The 18,374-nt window shown below is 42.9% G+C and overlaps 2 protein-coding genes across 2 annotated transcripts; both read left to right on the top strand.

Moving 5' to 3' along the window:
* Positions 1-408: 408 nt before the first annotated feature.
* On the top strand, positions 409-5,729 carry crip1 (cysteine-rich protein 1). Its single transcript, XM_062397840.1, has 5 exons — positions 409-569; positions 3,997-4,091; positions 4,505-4,562; positions 5,291-5,335; positions 5,509-5,729. Exons 1-4 carry the CDS (start codon positions 530-532, stop codon positions 5,326-5,328), a joined length of 231 nt encoding a protein of 76 aa, XP_062253824.1. The 5' UTR covers positions 409-529; the 3' UTR covers positions 5,329-5,335; positions 5,509-5,729.
* Positions 5,730-10,316: 4,587 nt separating this feature from the next.
* tmx1 (thioredoxin-related transmembrane protein 1) lies at positions 10,317-15,723 on the top strand. The gene is made up of 8 exons (XM_062397577.1): positions 10,317-10,539; positions 10,913-11,028; positions 11,543-11,588; positions 11,950-12,078; positions 12,584-12,629; positions 13,175-13,276; positions 13,373-13,439; positions 13,592-15,723. Exons 1-8 carry the CDS (start codon positions 10,358-10,360, stop codon positions 13,831-13,833), a joined length of 930 nt encoding a protein of 309 aa, XP_062253561.1. The 5' UTR covers positions 10,317-10,357; the 3' UTR covers positions 13,834-15,723.
* Positions 15,724-18,374: the final 2,651 nt, after the last annotated feature.

The raw sequence follows: 18,374 nt of genomic DNA, 5'->3' as shown, positions 1-18,374 counted from the left end.
ATGTTATGTACATTCTTCTTCTTCTTCTTCTTCTTCTTCTTCTTCTTCTTTTTTCTAAGCATTTTAAAAGAAACGAGTGGAACAGCAACTAATCAAATCAACGAATTATCCAATAATATTATACATTATGTTATGTGATTTGTTTTTATAAAATGTCCATCACTTCTCTTGACCCCACACTTTAATGATTACAATCTATATACACACAGTTTAAGGTATAAATTAAAAACATATTTATCCATTTGTGGTCATGTAAATGCCTCAGAAAGGGGCGAATAAAGTGCAGTGGTCTCATTCTTTAGTTTAAGTGGGGCATGATGTTTTGTGCAACACACACACACAAACACCCACACACACACGCACACACACACACAAGCCTCTCCCCTCTGGTTGCGGTGGAGCTGTTTCGCGCTATAAGAGCCGGAGTGAGCGCATCTGCAGCTCAGAGCTGGTGCGTCACAGCCAACAGGTCACTTCTCCACAGGACACACTTCTTCACTTTGACTGCAGCAGATCCGCAGCTGACAAGATGCCAAAGTGCCCGAACTGCCAGAAGGAAGTTTACTTCGGTAAGGATGACGTTGTTTTATACTTTTTATGAAAACAAGCGTCTTTTTCTGTGCAAATGAGTAAAACAGGAAGCTGGATTTCAACATAGTGACAATAGAACGAGCACATGACTGCAAGCACATATATATAAATATCTAGTACAAGTATTTATTTTAAGAACTAAGAAATTCAAGTTTTATATTTGCATTTCATTTATTTTTTGAGTTGAAAGTTGCAGATGCTTTTCTCCATCCACTCTATTACACTACTGCACAAACATTTTTAATAATGCACAACTACAAACATACTGAATAATCAACTTCATTATTGTTTGTGCACAGATACTTTACTGCTGCAGCTGGTTGAGATGGAATCAATTTGAACTGATTTACTGTGTGAACTTCACTCAATGTATGTACATTATACTTCATTTTGAGGTATAATTGATTTACAACTTTGCATAAATGTGGATGTAGTGTAGTAATACGTTAATGGACACAGGTAGAATGAAGCAGAAAATGTTAATACTTCAGTACAAGTACAGCAGGATTGTACTATAATTATAATTATAACAGCAACGATGCTGATTCTAGTTCTTTACTTGGCTCAACTCAAATTTGAATAATTTGATTTGTATTTGTTTATATTTAAATTGTGGTACTTCGTTGTTTATTGTAGTAAATGATCTTAATGTTCTTTCACATATTATTATAGATTAACAGCAGAACTGTACTTTTATAATGTAATATTTAGAGGTGATGCTACTACTCTGAAAAGTATTAAGTACACTTTAAATGTAAAGTTCAATATTTCACCTCTTCAGCATCCGAGCTCTTCACGTTTCCTTCTAGTAGCCCGTAAAGTTCACTGCCCCGTGCAGAGTTTCTCTCAGAAGTTGCTTCGCTCGCTGCAGGAACTGAATTCTCCTTCTCGATGACTGATTAGCTGCATGAGTAATGACTGGATGGAGCGGAGGAGGCAGGTTCCCTCCGTCTCACGAGGACCACGTTCAAAGGGCGGATGAATTACTCCGCTCTGGGAGGAGAGGGATGGCTCCATTTTACTCGCGTCTTAATCCATTTTCAAGATTGTCTCCGGTTCAGTGTAGAGCTGCGACAGAGGGAGTCTTCTCCACAGAGACGCACAGTAACAAAATACAGAGACAGGTCTTTGGAGTGTCAGTCAGACGAGTTTACTGTGAGACTGATACTGATGAACCGTTGCTTCCAACCCCCCCCCCCCCTCGTGGATGAACTTTCCTCTTCAGGCCAAGAAAAGCAAACCGATTTGTTTTGGCCTGAACCAACCAGCCAATCTCTCTTTTTCCATTCAGGAGAAGAGAAAAATGCTAAAGTCTGGCTGAGGCCAAAGGCATCTGAAAGAAAGATTTTCCCTTGTCCAGGAAATTGGGTTCTGGACATTTTCTAGAGTTTGGCTTTCACAATTGCAGCAGGAGATTTTCTGGGTCGGACGAACAGGAACACTTCTGGATCGTGAAGGCGCGGTGGAGGGGGGGGGGACTTGGGTAGAACACGAAGGAGGTTGAACACTTGGCTCCTCTTTTCCATCCAGAAATATTTGTATTTGCCTCCATTGCGTGTTTACGACATCATCGACACACCCACTCGCACGCTGCATGGGAATGTTCTGGAAATGTTGCTGCTGTGTTCTCACATGAGCCCATTCAGACATGTTACTGGTGGACTGGGAGGAAGAGATCTGGCAGAATGTCCGGAGCAACTGACTCAGACATTTGCATTCTCACATACACAACCCGTTCCAGGACCTCCGTGCATGCTGTAAATCAGCTTCAGTCTTTGATAATAACACCTCACTGCTTCACTCCACTCCTCGTCCTTGTCCTCCTCCTCCTCCTCCTCCTCCTCCTCCTCGTTTACGGCTCATCCGTCTAAATGTTAATCTGCCTTCAGATGGAAACAATCAGGCTACTGCTGCTTCTTCCAGCAGGAACCTGGTCCAGCTCCAAAACCAGAGAATGCTTCTCTCTTACTGGAAAACGAATTACTTTTTTTTCCGATCGTGAGATCACGGAGGCAAAGAACCTAACATGTCTCTGTTGTTTTAAAACCTCAACATCATTAACCTTAAACGAATGAAAGCCAGTTAGCTCGTGAGGCAGAGGTAGGAAACCAAACTGGTTCTGTGCCGAGGGAATAAAACCTGTCAACCAGCTCCTCTTAGTTAATTGTCGGCTGGTTGAACTGACCCGAGATCAGGTGCTGCAGGTCACTTTAACAGGCTAAAACCATCATCCCCACAGGCCAAACAAACAGCCCATTCCAGACAGGCAGGTTCAAAACAGCCACTGCACTGGTTTACATCAGGCGATATGATCTGTCCACCAATATATCAGTCGATCTCTATTTTCTAGCGAGACAAAGTGTTGTGTAAAGTCTCTGATTAGCTTCTGGAGATTGGAATGAGGTGAATGTCAGTCTTTTCCATTCAGTTGTGTGTGTTTGTGTTCACTGGACTGACTCCAGAACGCTCCAGGCTGATTGGATTAATCGTCCGTCTGTCATTCCTCATTCCCTGTCACGATATCAGGTTAAACAAACACAATCCAGCTCTATCAGATCCACGTACAGTCAAGATAAACACACGGGCGTCGCCATCGAGCTGATCGGGGACGGCCTCTCTGTGAGACTCCATCGCTGCTCGGTCGGGCAGGGCCGCAGTGTTTGTTCAGTCCACTGGTTTGTTTTACTCAAGTTAAGTACAGTCATAATTTCTGGTCGGACTGGACGTTTCCATATCCGACCACATTTTTTCTGAAATGTTTTTGTGGAGCTGGCCTCAGGGGCTGACCCCGCCCGCCAGCACTGTCCCTGTTGTGTAATCTCATGCCCCCATCAGGCTATTTTTAGGCAGGAAACATCATGTCATCTCCTAATGTTGTGGGAATGTGTTTAGGCTGGTGGAGCCCGATGGTCCCAGAGGTATTTACATTCGCTGTCCTCCCTCACAATCTGCAGACGTCGATCCCGTTTGGTGCTCGTTAATTACACCACTTCTTTTTATTTGCAGCATTTCCTCCGCTTGCTTCTCAGAGGCTCCGCCCTCTGACCTCAGCAGCTTCGTTTCCTGTCTTTGCTCGCAGTGTTCCCTCTTCTCAAAAGTCCTCCTAAACCTTCTCTGTGCCCTCCCGTGACAGTCCCGGGGCTCCTCCCCTCTTTTACAGTCCCCCTGGTGGGTGTTTGTGATGAGCTCGGCAGATAAAAAGAGTCTTTATCGGAGTTTATGAGGCAGATTCTTCAGGGACACTGAGTCCAAGCACCACACCCAGACTATGTCCTCCAAAATATCTGTAAAACTGTACATCTGGTTGGTGTAAAAATGACATTGGGCCAGGATGCACTGCACCAGGAGCTGAGACTCGTGTGGTGAACTGATTGTTAACTCTTTGTTTCCCTGTGTGTCTGGCAGCTGAGAAGGTGTCGTCAATGGGGAAGGACTGGCACCGGCCCTGTCTGAAGTGTGCTAAGTGCTCCAAGACGCTGTCATCGGGCTCACACGCAGAGGTGAGGAATCTGGAGACACAAACACAAGCACCCACAAGTCTGTGAAGGGAAGTCCCTCATATTTAATCTGTAACAGTTTGTTACTAATCTGGAATTAGTGGCTAATAATCACAAATAAGGATTTAAGGGCGGATGCAGAGTTAACATTGTTATACACTTTTCAGGGAATAATGCAGTAATCTAGATTCAACAGCTGTGTGTGTTCATTTCATAAATATGTGTCATTAAAAGCGGATCTAGTTGATATATTTTGTGTTGCCATGTAAGAACCTGTGCAGATGCTCACCTACAATACAAGTTGCAGTGGTTTTCTTGTACAGGAAGATGTTTTATGACCAATAAATCTTTGAGGTTATCAGACCACTTCCTTTCCTCTATGTTTTTTGACATCTCTGTGAATTCTTCTGTTCCAGCGTGACGGAAAGCCTTACTGTCACACACCCTGCTACAGCAACCTGTTTGGACCTGGGGGTGAGTTCTGCTCCCTTCATCTGTTTAACACCAGGAATAAAAACCACAGACCGAGGAAGTGCTCAAACATTTAAATAAACAAATGTTCTCGAGTAAAAGTGAAAGTAGCACATGAACTTTTCTACTTGAGTGAGTACTTGCTCCGGCAAAGAAGCATGAGTGAAATGCACAAATGAAAACTGAGACACAATGAAAAGAATCTTTGAAAAGATCCAAAAGGTCAGAGGTTCACATCCAGAACACTTCAAGTACCTAAGGTAAAAGTACTTGGAGAGTTTGGCCTATTCCCAAATTTTAAGATGTTTCTTGTATCAATGGATCAATTCAATCCTCGTTGCATTGTAAAAATGTAGTAAAGTACAAAATCTGAAGATATTTTGCCGATACATGAAGTACAAGTAAAAGTACTTTGTGACAACTCACCACTGAGGAAGACGAGCAGTGTGACTCGTCTTGATCACCTTTGTTCCCGGGTGTGAGGATAATGTTGTGTATGTGATAGTGCTGAGGCTGTTAATGGTTCAGGCAAAGCACGCACTGTCACCTGATAGCATCACAAACACACACTCACACACACTTAAACACACACACACACACACACTGTAAACAGCCGTCAGGGTTTATCTCCTGGAACTTTTGGTCCAGTTTTCGACCTTGAGTGTATTTCCTGCTGTTTTTATGTCCTCTTTAATCCTTTAATTCTTCTTCTACTCTCTCTCCTCTCTCAGGTTTTGGCCGCGGTGGAGCCGAGAGCTACAAATATTAACCGTCAGGTAGATTCCACACGTCCCTTCACTCACTCGTCCCTCAGCTCATTTGCTTACATCAGTTCCTGTCGTGGATTTTCATGATATTTGTTAAGACAAACACAGACGTTGAGTGTAAGCAAATCCCTTCTTGTACTTTGCACCGTGTGACGTGTTTTCCTCTTGTGCTTCATCGTCAGGCTCAGACCTCGCAGTGAATACTGTTGCTGGGAAACTCGATGGAAGACGCCAGCTTGATGACAAATCCCAGTACAGGAACCAGCAAACAAGCCGTGCTCTGATTTAGAGGAAACATTTGGAGTGGCTGTGTTTTCATTCATAACACAGTCATGAAGACGTCGTCCTCGAGTCTCTTCCTGTTCGAAATGTGGACATTTTGATTAAACTTTTATAAAACTTGTCTTATTTTTCTTTTCTTTTGTCTATTAGTCTTTTTTGGACGGGCTCTATATAAACACAAACTTAAATATGAGAATTTCCTTGAGTTGAACACACACAAGTCCTCTCAGTACTTGTGTGTGTTGCTGTGTGTGTTCCCTAATCCATTTAAACCTATGACACATGCAAATGTTGAGCATTTTCTCTACCACAATAGACTCTTGAATCCTTGAGCCCTATTCTACCTGGTAACATCTCCTTTTATACTATATATGAATTTCGTTAAAATGATGATTTAACATAATATATATGTTAAATCATCATTTATATCCAACAGGAACATTTCAAAGTCCAGAGAACAAAACTTTATTCTCATATCATGTTTATATTTATTGCAGTGATATAATACGTTTTGAGAAGATTTGAGGAAATGTGAAACTTTACTTACTCTGAGGATAATAACAGTCAAACGATCATAAGCAGTTATTTGTACTTTTCCTCCTTATTGCATGATCTTCCTTAGCAGGAAGTTTTCAGTTGCAAGGTCATCGTATATATATGTAAGTTCACATTTCCATTTTATAGACTTTATATGTGAAGTTCAGATTAAACCCAGAAATCAATCACAAGTACAAAAAAATGTAAATGTCATTGAATAACTCAAATTTGATAATTTCTCATCATTTTCAAATATAAGGCACCATCATTTTATGGCATCAGTAGATACAACAACAACAAAAAAGCTTCCAGGCACATTGTGACATAAACACACTCATATTGTAAACTATGTTCAGCACATACAGAAGATTCAGTTTTGGGAATACAAGATAACAAACTCTCGATCATCTGCTGCAGAGGATTCAGTGACACTGCTGAATCCTTGTGGTTGGACTGTTTTGGAGAATCCGCTGTTTGCTGTGATACATGTGCTGATCAGATAATAAGTTCTAGGCGGTGCACAGGTTCAGAGGATTTAGAACCTGAACCCGGCTCACACTGGTGCATTGTGGGTATCAGCAGCTGAGGCCTGCAGCTGAGCCTGTGCAGATCCACCAGATGCTTCCTCTCTCTGGATCTCTCTCGATCTCAGATGCCAAAGCTTTTCTCCCTGCTCGTCCGCCAGTGGAGGAGCCGCCGCCGCCGCCTCCACCAGGCCTCTGCCATGGCGGTCTGACGGGGACCATGGCTACAGACACAAACAGGCCCCAACAGTCCCCCCCCCACCCCGTCCGCCTGCCTGTCAGCTTTCTTCTCTGCAACAAAGACGTTCACTGTCGCAGGAGAATCTCGAGGCCACAGGAAACCGATGGGAACACGCAGAGGAGGTTTGGCTGCGATGCATTCTGCAGCTTCTTCTTCTTGAAACCGGTTGATAATCACATCCTCATCTTGTCAGAGATTCCTCGACCGACAATTCTTGTTCAAAATCTCACTCAGACCCGTTTGTCACAGGAAACAGTGAATAGTTTGTAGTCATGGTGACACATCCAGATGTTTGCATGAGACCTGCGGCATGAGACCAGTTCACGGTTGGATGCTCGACCTGATAAGACGTTCTGCTTCTTGTAATGTGGCTGTAATTACAGATTCAGCTCCACAAACATCGGACAAAACAGGAAGTCGGTGAACATATTTCTGGTCCCAGGTCAGATTTTTGATTCATGACACTGAGGCCTGGTGTACTAAAGAGGCAAATTTTCCTCACACCTTGGTAATGAAAGCATCATGGCGGCACTAAGCACGTTTATGAAGCACTCATGTTGACTTAGCTCTGCAGTTAAAGTGAAGTGCAAACAGGAGGAGAGCGCAGCCAGAGTCATTTACCAACGAAGACGTGTTGCGTCAGCGTGAATCAGACGCTCGCAGTCATGAAGCTGTAAACATTAGACCCATAAACATTAAATGAAGGGTTGGAAAATCAGTGTGGAAATGTCTCCTGACTTTTACAACTCAGGCGTGAGACCATGCAGAGATGGGTGGGCAGGATTAGATCAGGTCAGCTGAAGACACGAATAAATTCACTCACTGAGAGTAGTAAATAGTCCAGATGACATTATGAGATGGCAGAGTAAAATAGCCCAGAATTTATGGGAGAGGTGATAAAATCTGCAATTTATTTTTTGTTGTGTGGGAGACAGTAAAGAGTAAATAATCGGCCATTTTAATTGAAGGAAGCCCCTTCCTATAAATAAACAAACAACATTTGAACTTTGGTGGCCCCTAGTGGCCGAATGAAAAAAGACACCTGTGATTAATGGGCTGTTGACTCAAGGTATTATTGTATAAATATCAGAAAAATCTGTAAAACTGGTTTCAATAGCCAAAACTGAGAAAATCTGGGGGAAAAAACTGTTTTAAATTTTTTTTTTATATTTTGAAACAAAAACGAAAAACAAAGTCACGTGATCTACTCGAGAAAGAAGTGAAGTTTAAAAATACAAGTAAAAGCCAAGAGGACAGAAGCTATAAAAACCTCAAAGGTTATAAAAACACAGATGTTTAAACATGAAGCATGAAGCACAAGCAAGCAACACACACACACACAAACACACACTGCTGCACAACTCAAATACTCACAATGCCAATAAAGTCACTAAAGTAAACATATTAACAGCTGTAGAGATGTCAGTAATAATGACAGATTTGTTATTTACTATGTTCATTACCGTTAAACACACATCTGAAGCTGACATGAATCACTATGTCAGTAGTTTGGCAGGTGTTTGATTCTCCTCTTGATGTGATCACTGCTCTGGAAGCGTGAACACAGCATCATCAGTCTTTGTGATGCATCCTCTGGGGAACAGGAAATCTGGAATCTGGCTCCATATGCGTAAGATGTCAGGGATATCAAAGCTTCCTTTCCTGAGAGGGAGGGGGGGGGTAGGAAGTGTCAGTCTATGGTCGAGGATTAGTAACCAGATACAGATTAAGGTATTTTGTTTTTAAGACAGGATGTTGCTCATGTTTCTTTCAAAAAAACAGACAAACACTGTTAGAACACAACACAACTGGAGTGGCGACTGTTAAACTCTTTCAGATGTGTGAAGCCATGAAATTCATAAAAGTCAGGCCTGCTAGTTTAAATCTGTACGTGCACACACACACACACACACACACACACACACACACACACACACACGCCTCTGCTTTTATTAGTCTGAACATCTGTCTTTTCCTCCCAGACTGGATGTTTCAAAGTCGACCACTTAAGAATTATGAAGTGCTTTTGAGTCCACTCACAGTTTCCACTCTGCTGTGACCAGTGAGTGTGAGAGGGAGATTTTCACTTTTTAAAAGAAACGCTTTTTTCTCAGTTTGAGGGATTTCTTTGATTTGAAGACGGTAGTTCAAGGTTGTTGAAGAGTTAAAATCAAAATTCACAATTGCTTGAAAATCCAGATCCAGTGGATTTAGAGGTGGCTTCAAAGGGAAGGTAGGATTTTATCAGCCGCTGTAGAAAACTCTAAATATCACCAATGTGCAGCTGAGGTAGCGTGAAGGGGCCTTAGTCATAAAGTGGGTTTGGATTTAAGGGGACTGTCGGGCCTTTGGAGGAATGAGCTCAACTTTTTCAAGCGTTGAACGGAAATCGTCAGCGCCACGTTGGTTTAACTGAAACTGTCAGAGGTATCGTTTCATTCTGGAGAGTAAACGTTCAATCATGTAACTGTAAAGATTGGATTCAGCTGACATATGTCTCACACACTTCCTACAGCAGTTCAGGCTCCATCAGGTTCTGGCCTCAGGCTCCTGTTGGACTCAGCTCTGATGACAAGTCACATCATGGCCACACTCACCAGCTCCACGTTGACATGCACTGGACATACTGTCACTGATTGTGAGGGACGTGATAAATAACCTGTGGTCTCTCTGTGCCCATGTGTCAGATACTCAGCGCATATAGAGAGTTATTAATACACCGGAGGGATTCAGGTGGATGCCAATGACCTTTCGTTCAGTTGTGTGGTTCAGTGTTTCCTCACTGGTGTCTAATCTTCTCCAGCTGTAAGGGAGCCAGATAAAGTTGTGTTATTGCTCCCAGGATTCCTCTTCCTCCCTTTCCATCGACTCCCATCCCTCCTTCTTGTCTTCCTCCTCCTCCTCCTCCTCATCCCCCGGGTTGGAACAGGACACATCAGATCCTCCTGCTGGTCTTGTTTGCTTTTGCCAGATCGCCCCGGTGCAGGCGGGAGATGAGTGTGGCCTTCATCATTTCATCTTCAGCATCGAATTCTAACCATGAAGCAGAGTCATAGTTTTATATGGCTGCTGTACAGGCCGCGATTAAAAATAATGATTAGTTCCCACAGCATGTGCACCTGATGGGGTCATATTTAAAGGGTCTCAACCAGGGAACAAGGGAGGAGTTCCTGCCCTGTAGTTCCCTAAAGTTAGTATAATAATTCAACTTTATTACTTTTAAACACTCACCATTTATACACTGCGTTTTTTGTTGTTCTACATTTCTCATATATTTTTGGGGCAACAACACCACCTGCTGTTATCGAACGTTCATGATTAAAAAGGATGCACTGTTCACTCCAGTCCAGCGGGAGGCGATAATGCGCCTATAAGCCTGTTTGCCGAGCGCCTGTAAACCCGAGAAGAAGAGTGCCGAGCGGAAGTGCGGCTCAGACTCGGACTGTCATGGCGAACATCCGCTGTTCGGTCGCAGCGATGCTCCGCAACAAACTCCGCTCCTTCCTCTGCTGTTTGTTCGTTTTCGCGCAGTTCACGTCGCCGCCGGTTCGGGCCAAAGCGGACGGCCTGAGGGAGGTGACCGACGGCAGCTGGGAGGAGATCCTGAGCGGGGAGTGGATGATTGAGTTGTGAGTGTCATCACCATGCTAACAGCTAAGCAGCTAGCTAGCTTGTCAGTTAGCTTGTCAGTTAGCGGTTGTTAGCTCGTATAACTAACATCTCCGCGGGGGGGTAGCTCCCTTGTGCGATCAGCCTGAAGCGTAAATGTCCGGTTGTTGTGTTTCCATAATTATTAGGTCTGCCACTTGTTGTGTTATTCCTGACAAATGAGTTGTGTATGCTAGAAGCTGCCACCCTTTAGCCGGTAGATGCTAACTTCGAGCTCATCACGTTCGTGCTCAGGAAACACTTTTACATTGACTTCCTTCCTTTTGCGGTTTATTCAAAGTTGTCTAATTTGAAATAAAAGAAACCCTCTTTCTCTCTCCGCCTCCCCCCCAGCTACGCCCCGTGGTGTCCGGCCTGTCAGCAACTGCAGCCGGTGTGGATGGAGTTTGCAGCCTGGGGCGAGGACATGGGGGTCAACATCGCCAAGGTGGACGTGACAGAGCAACCTGGTATGTCCCCCCCCTCCCCCCAACGAGTGGTCACTCATTCACTAGTTCATCTGATAAACGTCAAACTAGACATTTCAACCCCTTGTTCTGTTAAACAGCAGAAAAAGTCGATAAAAACAAAGCGGAGGAGTCAAATGTCTGATGTTATTGACGAGTCACATTTCAAACGGACTTACTTAAAATGGATAGTTACGTGATAAATGAAACTTCACTCATTATCTCCTCACCACTACGCTGATGGAGGAGGTGGGTGAAGTGTTTGAGTCCACTGAACACTTCTGGAGTTTCAGGGGTAAACGATTATTATATATAACATTACAACACAGAATAGAATCTTCAACAAGGGGGATTCATAATGGGGCAACTTTTTTTTCTTGTATTGCGTATGAATGTATTTTTCCAGTGTTTAGCCAGTTTGTCGTCGGAGGTGAATTCAGTTGTCTGCCAAATTAAGTTGTGAGTCAGAAATGCTGCTTCCTGCTCACTCACTCTTCACACTTCCTTCCTGTTTAAGGTCTGAGCGGGCGATTCATCATCACCTCCCTTCCTACTATTTACCAGTGAGTTCTGAGTTATTTTGTGTTACTTTGTTGCTTCCTCTTCCGTGTTGCTGCTCTTGGTGTTTGTAATGCTGCTGTGTGAGGTCTTGAAAGAACGACACCTTCTGCTTTTTACTTAGTTTATAATCTGAGTTACAAACTTTATTAATTTGTCAAGCAAGAGAAAATGAATCTGCAAATGTTTTTGCTACTCTAATTAATTCTTTTGTTTTTTGAACATAAAGAAAAGTCTGTCCTCTTACTTGAGCCTCTTGTGTGAACTTGCTGCATATCCTTGTTTTAAATTGAGTTTGTCCATCACAGAAATGTTTCCAAAGAAAACATGACTCATTATCTGTGTGTCTGTGTGTGTGTGTCTCAGCTGTAAGGACGGCGTCTTCCGAAAGTACCAGGGCGCTCGCACTAAAGACGACTTCCTGAGCTTCGTGGATGAACAGAAATGGAAAGCAGTGGAGCCGATCTCCTCTTGGTTTGGGCCGTCCTCATTCTTGTGAGTTTATCCGATTCTTTACATATTCAGGTGGAGACCGTGCAAAGTTATAAACCCCTCAGTTTTCACAGGGTGCAAACATTTCATGAGCTCATCTACTTCTGTAAACTGGGGATACATAACCCCAGGCAATACTTGTAGTATGTTGTTAAATGTGTCAACACTGCAAGAAAGTTATCTAGATTTTGTTTGATGTCATCCACAGTACCTCAGCTTCAGATCTGTAGAGCATTTTATCATGTAACCATCAGTTACTGTTGTTCCTGTTTACTGTGAAGTAACAGAGAAGAACCTGGCTGCCGTGTTATCTCTATTTTTAGTGTCTCTCTGCTGCTTTAAAGCCAAAACCACAAACAAGACCTTCTCCTTCTTCACTGTGTTTGTGTTCAGGCTTCATCTTGATAATGACATTTGTTGTGATGTCACTGTTTTTCTTGATGTTACAGACAAATCTCTTTTTATTTACAAGCCGCTGTTCTGTTGTTGTTTCTCCTCCTTCTGACAGAATGAATTCTATGTCTGCTTTGTTCAAGCTCTCCATGTTCATCCGGGTAAGTGAGGATTTCACCTAGTAAACTATTTACACCACTTCACCCAGTCCATTGGAGGAAGAATGTACGTCCAGTGTAGCTGGGTTCCAAAACTTACTTCAAGTACAAAGAATACTGGGTGATACCAAAAACATCCTGAATACAGTTAAACTGGAACCAGCACTGATACAATAGACACAGAAAAGGTGTAACTGTAGCTCACTATTAGGACAGATGATACTTATTGTGGGACAGAGAAACTTACAGAAAACACATCAATGATTGTTGAAGTTACTTATTTCCTGTGTCTGGTGTTAAGTTCAGTTCCTGAATAACATGTCACCATCAGTGTGACTCACTGATGTGATTCAGAGCCAAGTCGCTCAATTGTTGTTCCTAAGATCAATTAATTATTGGTTTTGGAATTTTGATTGTTTTAAATGAAAAGATAGAGCAATAAACTCTTATAAAATGTGTCAGTGAGGCGCCTGATAACTCGTCTGGTTAATGTGCTTCTGAAACTGGTCTGTCACAATTGTTCCATTAAAAGTGTTTGTGTTTTCCAGCGTTGTCATAATTACCTGACGGACCAGCTGGGGATTCCTGTGTGGGGATCGTATGTGATCTTCGGATTGGCCACTCTGTTCTCTGGGCTCGCTCTCGGCCTGGTGAGTGATTCCTCTTCCTCGGATCAGTTTCATTTAGCAGAGAAACAGAATTGAAACTTTGTACACGGACATTAACGGGTGTTGTTGTCTTTTCAGCTGCTGGTGTTCATTGCAGATTTTGCTTTCCCCTCTCGACGATTCTCTTCGACTAATTATTACCAGAGTGAGTTTTATAAGAGAATTTACTGATCCAGTCCTGGTTTATATGTTTATATTGAGAAAATTAAACAGTTAATAGATTAACCTTTCATTGTGGTTGGTTTGTAGCTGGTTCATTAACTGTCACTGATTGTTATCTTGATTGTGACTCTGCAGAGAAACAGTCCTTGGAGCAGGCGAGGTTACTCCACCAGCAGGAGGACGAGCACGAGGCCGATGGTGAGGAAGACGACGATGAAGACGACGAGGAGGAGGACGGGGACCAGGATGAGGTCTGGAGGAGAAGAAGAGGGTCCCCTGAGGGCCGCCCCGAACCCAGGGGACAGGATTTGGCTGACGAAGCTCTGAGGAAGAGGGTGGTTCGCAGCCGTGAGGAAGAGGATGAAGAGGACACTTAGAGCAACAATGTGGAGCTTCACATTGACCCGTACTCGTTTTGAGAAGAGCGCCTCAGAGCTGGAGGAGCCTTGGTCCTGAGCAACAGTGTTTACAGCAGGGAGCCCCAAACCTCCCCCTTAACCTTCCTCTTCTCCTCCTCCTCCTCTGAAACACCTCGCTTCTTTTCTCCTCCTTCCCTCGTCTCGACGGGAGCGCTGCAGACTCTCGCCACCGCCCTCTCTGCCTGATCAGCCGGCTCCGCCTGGAAGAAGCTGAAGAAACACTCCTGACACCTGTTTTCGCTCCAGCGATCAAACGGCCTGGCTGAGGTTTGCATTGACGTGCAGTGGAGCTGGAATTTGCAGGGTCGTTTATGCTATGCATTGTTTTGTTTTTTAAGATTTGTGTGTTATTACATGTTTTTCTCTGAATTATTATTATTATTATTATTATTATTATACCAGACTTGCGCTTCAGGAGTTTGTTGTTACGCTTCTGCTCAAGTGTACATGTTATGTTCTGTAGCATTTATTTTACAAACCATGACAACTCAACCCGACGTTACAGTGATCACACAAAGTTTCACATTCTGAAATGGGAGATAAACGGAAGCGCCGAGGTTTCATGTGACCGCAGACGCACATTGTTTTCGTTAAGTGGTGAATTCACAATAAAAGCCACCATGTTGAATGCTTTCAGTTCAGCCCAGTAGGATGTGTTTGGTTTGTATGATCAGTAACTTAACTGCTCTGCTTCAGCTGAAGTTCTAATCAATCACACAGTCTGATAAAAAGACAATGCTGTCACATGATGCGGGTGATCAACATTGATCAGTCTGTAAACTAGAAGGACACGTGGAGAACACGTACTGCTGCCAAGGTCTGTTCTGACATCAATCCTCTATTTCACATTCTCCCCAAAACGTAGAAAAATGCTTCCACACACAATGTCAAAGAAAGAAAGAAGAAAAAAATGTATATCCTCCTTCAGGTCGACAGGCCCGTGGAATCCTCCTTGAATCTCTCTGTGATTTGGACAAATGTTCTGATAAACATCTGTTTTCCTCAGTTTGTATAAAGAGTGAATCCTGTGTGATTTATCCCTTTTTACATCATCTGAGCTTTTCTCAGCGATCGCACCAAAACACAGGTTGTGATAGATTCACTGTCAGCTGCAGAAAATGACCACCGTTGAAATAGATGAAGCTGTGATACCTGAAGTTAATACAGACCATTTGGAATATACTAACATTATATTCACTCGAAGTACAGGAAAAGACCTGGTAAATGTTTTGTAGATTCTGTTTTTCCCCATGATGTCTCATTAATATCAACCTCCTGAGGTCTGATCTAACAATTCAAGGAAGTTTACTGAACTGACAGAGATGAGCTGTCGGCCTGTCGTTGGGTCGACGGCTCAGTGTGTGCATGTGGTCATATAATTAAAGAACCTGACTTCCTTGTATGAATCCGTCCTGATGCTGCTTTGTGCGGAGAACCTTGATTCTCCACACAAAGAGAATCAAGGTTCTCTTTGTGCGGAACACAAAGAGAACCTTGACTTTAATAAACCACTTTAAATGACTTATTTAGTCTAAAAGGTCTTAGTAACTTGAATATTAAAAATCTAACCATTATCACTCCGATTCTCAGTGTGTATCCTCTTCAGCAGCAGGGGCAGTATGTGTGTGTGTGTGAGAGCAGTGGTTTTAATACAGATTTCACTTTATTTAGATTGGAATGTTTTTTAATTCCGAAAATAATCTAATTAATCTTTTTGTTGAGGGTTAAAACAGAGTATTATTGTGTTGTTTTTTTACCTGATCCCTATTTACAGCTTGTAGCGTTCACATTTTACTCTGAGCTCCTTATTGTTTTGAACTTTACTTTGAATAAACGATTAACTCGTGACGTTTGTGTTGTTTACAATAACTGAACTGACACAAACACTATGTTTCATCATTGATGCACAAGTGAAATGAAACAGCTGGAATGAATTTAAATGGCTCCAGGAACATTCTGGAAAACAAACAAGGATCAAATATTTGGAGAAGATGAAGGTTAATACTGGTACATTGTGTAGCAGCTGTGGGAGAAGTATTCACATCACATACTCAATAACCTGTGGAACAATACAAGTACAAGTACTGAATTCAGAATCTCACTTTGGAAAAGTGCAGATCAGCAGAATGAAGAGAGTACAGGTCTCACAAGTTGGAAGTGATCTGAATCACTGGATTAGACTACAGCAATATTCTTGTTTGCTGTATAACATCTTAACTTAATAAAGTCATGAATAATAATACTGTAAAATACATCTAGTGGAAGTGAATGTAAGTACTTCAAACTTGTATGTATACTGTGCAGGAGATCATTGAGTAAATGTACAAGTTATATTCCACTTCTGCAGTGGAGCATGTTTACAGTGTTTATATTGTTCTGTTTATTGTGTCACATCCTGCAGACAAATAATTTTTTTCTGGATTACATCTTTTCTCATTAACGTCCTGAATGTTTCACGTATTCTTCACGTTTAAAACTGTCGAGCTTGACCATTTAAATAAGATATCGCAGGCTACTTATTTATACATATCTATCTCTAATTATTAGTTCATGCTTGTTGCTATATTTTCTTTATCATTTTGTGCCAAATATGTGAAAACCTGCTCAGCACAATTCGGATTCAGACTCCAAACATCACTTCTCTTCTCCTGTTTTTCACACTCAGTATTTATCTTTATCTAAGTCGTTAAATTGGTTGAATAAGTTGTAAAAGTTAAAGTTTGATTATTTAGAATTTGTAAGAATAATAAATCACGAGAAAATACATTGTTAAAACTACAGGATGAAGTCCTCAGTTGAATTTCCTGCCAGCAGGGGTCCCTGTTGCCCTCATGTTGGTGAGTGCTCAGCCTCTGGGTGTAAACAGCAGACTGGTGTTGGTGCTTTAAAGGTCACATGTTGCTTCTCCTCCACCTCAGTGTCACAGCCTCTATTACACTCGAGGTGATTTGTCTACCGTGTCCCTCTCACTATCTGCTGTGACAAATGTGAGGTCACATCTCCCATGATCCTCTCTGGAGCTTCTTCATCTCTTCCTCCCCCCCTGGATTAAGAGGCGAGTGGGACTCTGCAGCAGATCTGTAATCAGTGCAGCTCCTGAGTCCAGAGGGATTAACCTCTGTGAGGAGGAGCAGAAGAAGAGGCTGGGGGCTGGAGAGGGATTCCCCTGCTTGCACCAGGCTGCTCTGATGTTTCACTGCATGGAGGCCGTGCAGTGTGCCGTGCACGTTGAAGAACACTGAGCTGATTGCCTGATACAAGCTGCCTGCACACTCAACTGATGCCGCCTCACTGGATTTGATTTATCGGGCACACACACACACACACACACACACACACACACACACACACACAGTTCTCTGCGCTGGAGAGGCACACGGCTGTTTTATTGTTGTGCAGAGGAAAATGAATAGATGGCATCGCTGCTGGTTCAGTGGCTGGTTCATTGAGCTCGCTCTGGTCCACTTGGGTTCCTGTGGTCCATGTTTTCACCATAACAGGAAAGTTCTGCAGGAATGAAAAGACTCTGGATCACAGAGCGATGACGCTATTCATTCGTAAAGTATAGGTAACAAACCCTGCCTCCTCCATATTAGCGGATGGGACATAAGAAAAACTCAACTACATTTTTATAGAAGATGGTTCATCAACTGAACCTGAATACTACATGATTCAATCTCAGGTCATATACAGTATTATCCGTATACCAATTATGACTCATTATATACATTTCTATGGTGAAATATAAATATCTATTCCTCCTTTTTGGTCTCCTCCAGCTGGTGGAGCCTGAGGTGACTGCTTACATAACTGAAAAAATACTGAAGTACAAGTACCTCAGAGTTATATATTACTTTAGTACATATATTCAGCAGTGTGTACTCAGTTTAACCCCCAGAGGCTTCTGTTTATCTGCACACGTGATGAGACGATGTCCACGACTGCAACCTGAGTCACTCTCTCCACCTCAGTGGCGAGCAGCCGACCACAAACACAAACAGAAACTGTCTGGCTCCGGTTTCTCACACTCCTCACGTCTCCATCCGATTCTTCTAATCATCACTGTCAATCACTTCAGCTTGTGATAACAGGAACCTAAACCATAACAGGAACTTAAACCAACTAAATGATGAATTTACAGGAGCCTATATAAAGTTTCCAAAAGAGAAAAGTTTTGTGAAATGAGAGCGGGGGTGACTCTTCAGTATGCAGGAGGAGGCAGAAGCATTTTTGGATTGAGCTCTCTCTTTTTTTTCAATTTAAATCCCCGGGCCAGTGGCCAGGACGGCTTTTGCTCAAACCACAAAAATCCCTGAGAAAAGCGAGGCAGTGTTATATGATCGCGCTCCCTCTCCGGGCCGCTGGACGCCAGCGAGGTGCGAGTGTGAGCGTTCAACAAGGCAGCACTTGTTCTCCGAGCCGCTGCGTCCCCCTCAGCGTCCTCTGTGTGGTTAGACCATTAAAACCCATGAAGGAGATGAAGAGATGGAGACTCGTCT

Source organism: Platichthys flesus, chromosome 10 (genome assembly GCF_949316205.1).
Source record: "Platichthys flesus chromosome 10, fPlaFle2.1, whole genome shotgun sequence".
In the NCBI taxonomy this organism is placed as follows: Eukaryota; Metazoa; Chordata; class Actinopteri; order Pleuronectiformes; family Pleuronectidae; genus Platichthys; species Platichthys flesus.
Note: the sequence above shows the minus strand (reverse complement) of the source record. Positions and strands in the feature narration are given on the sequence as shown.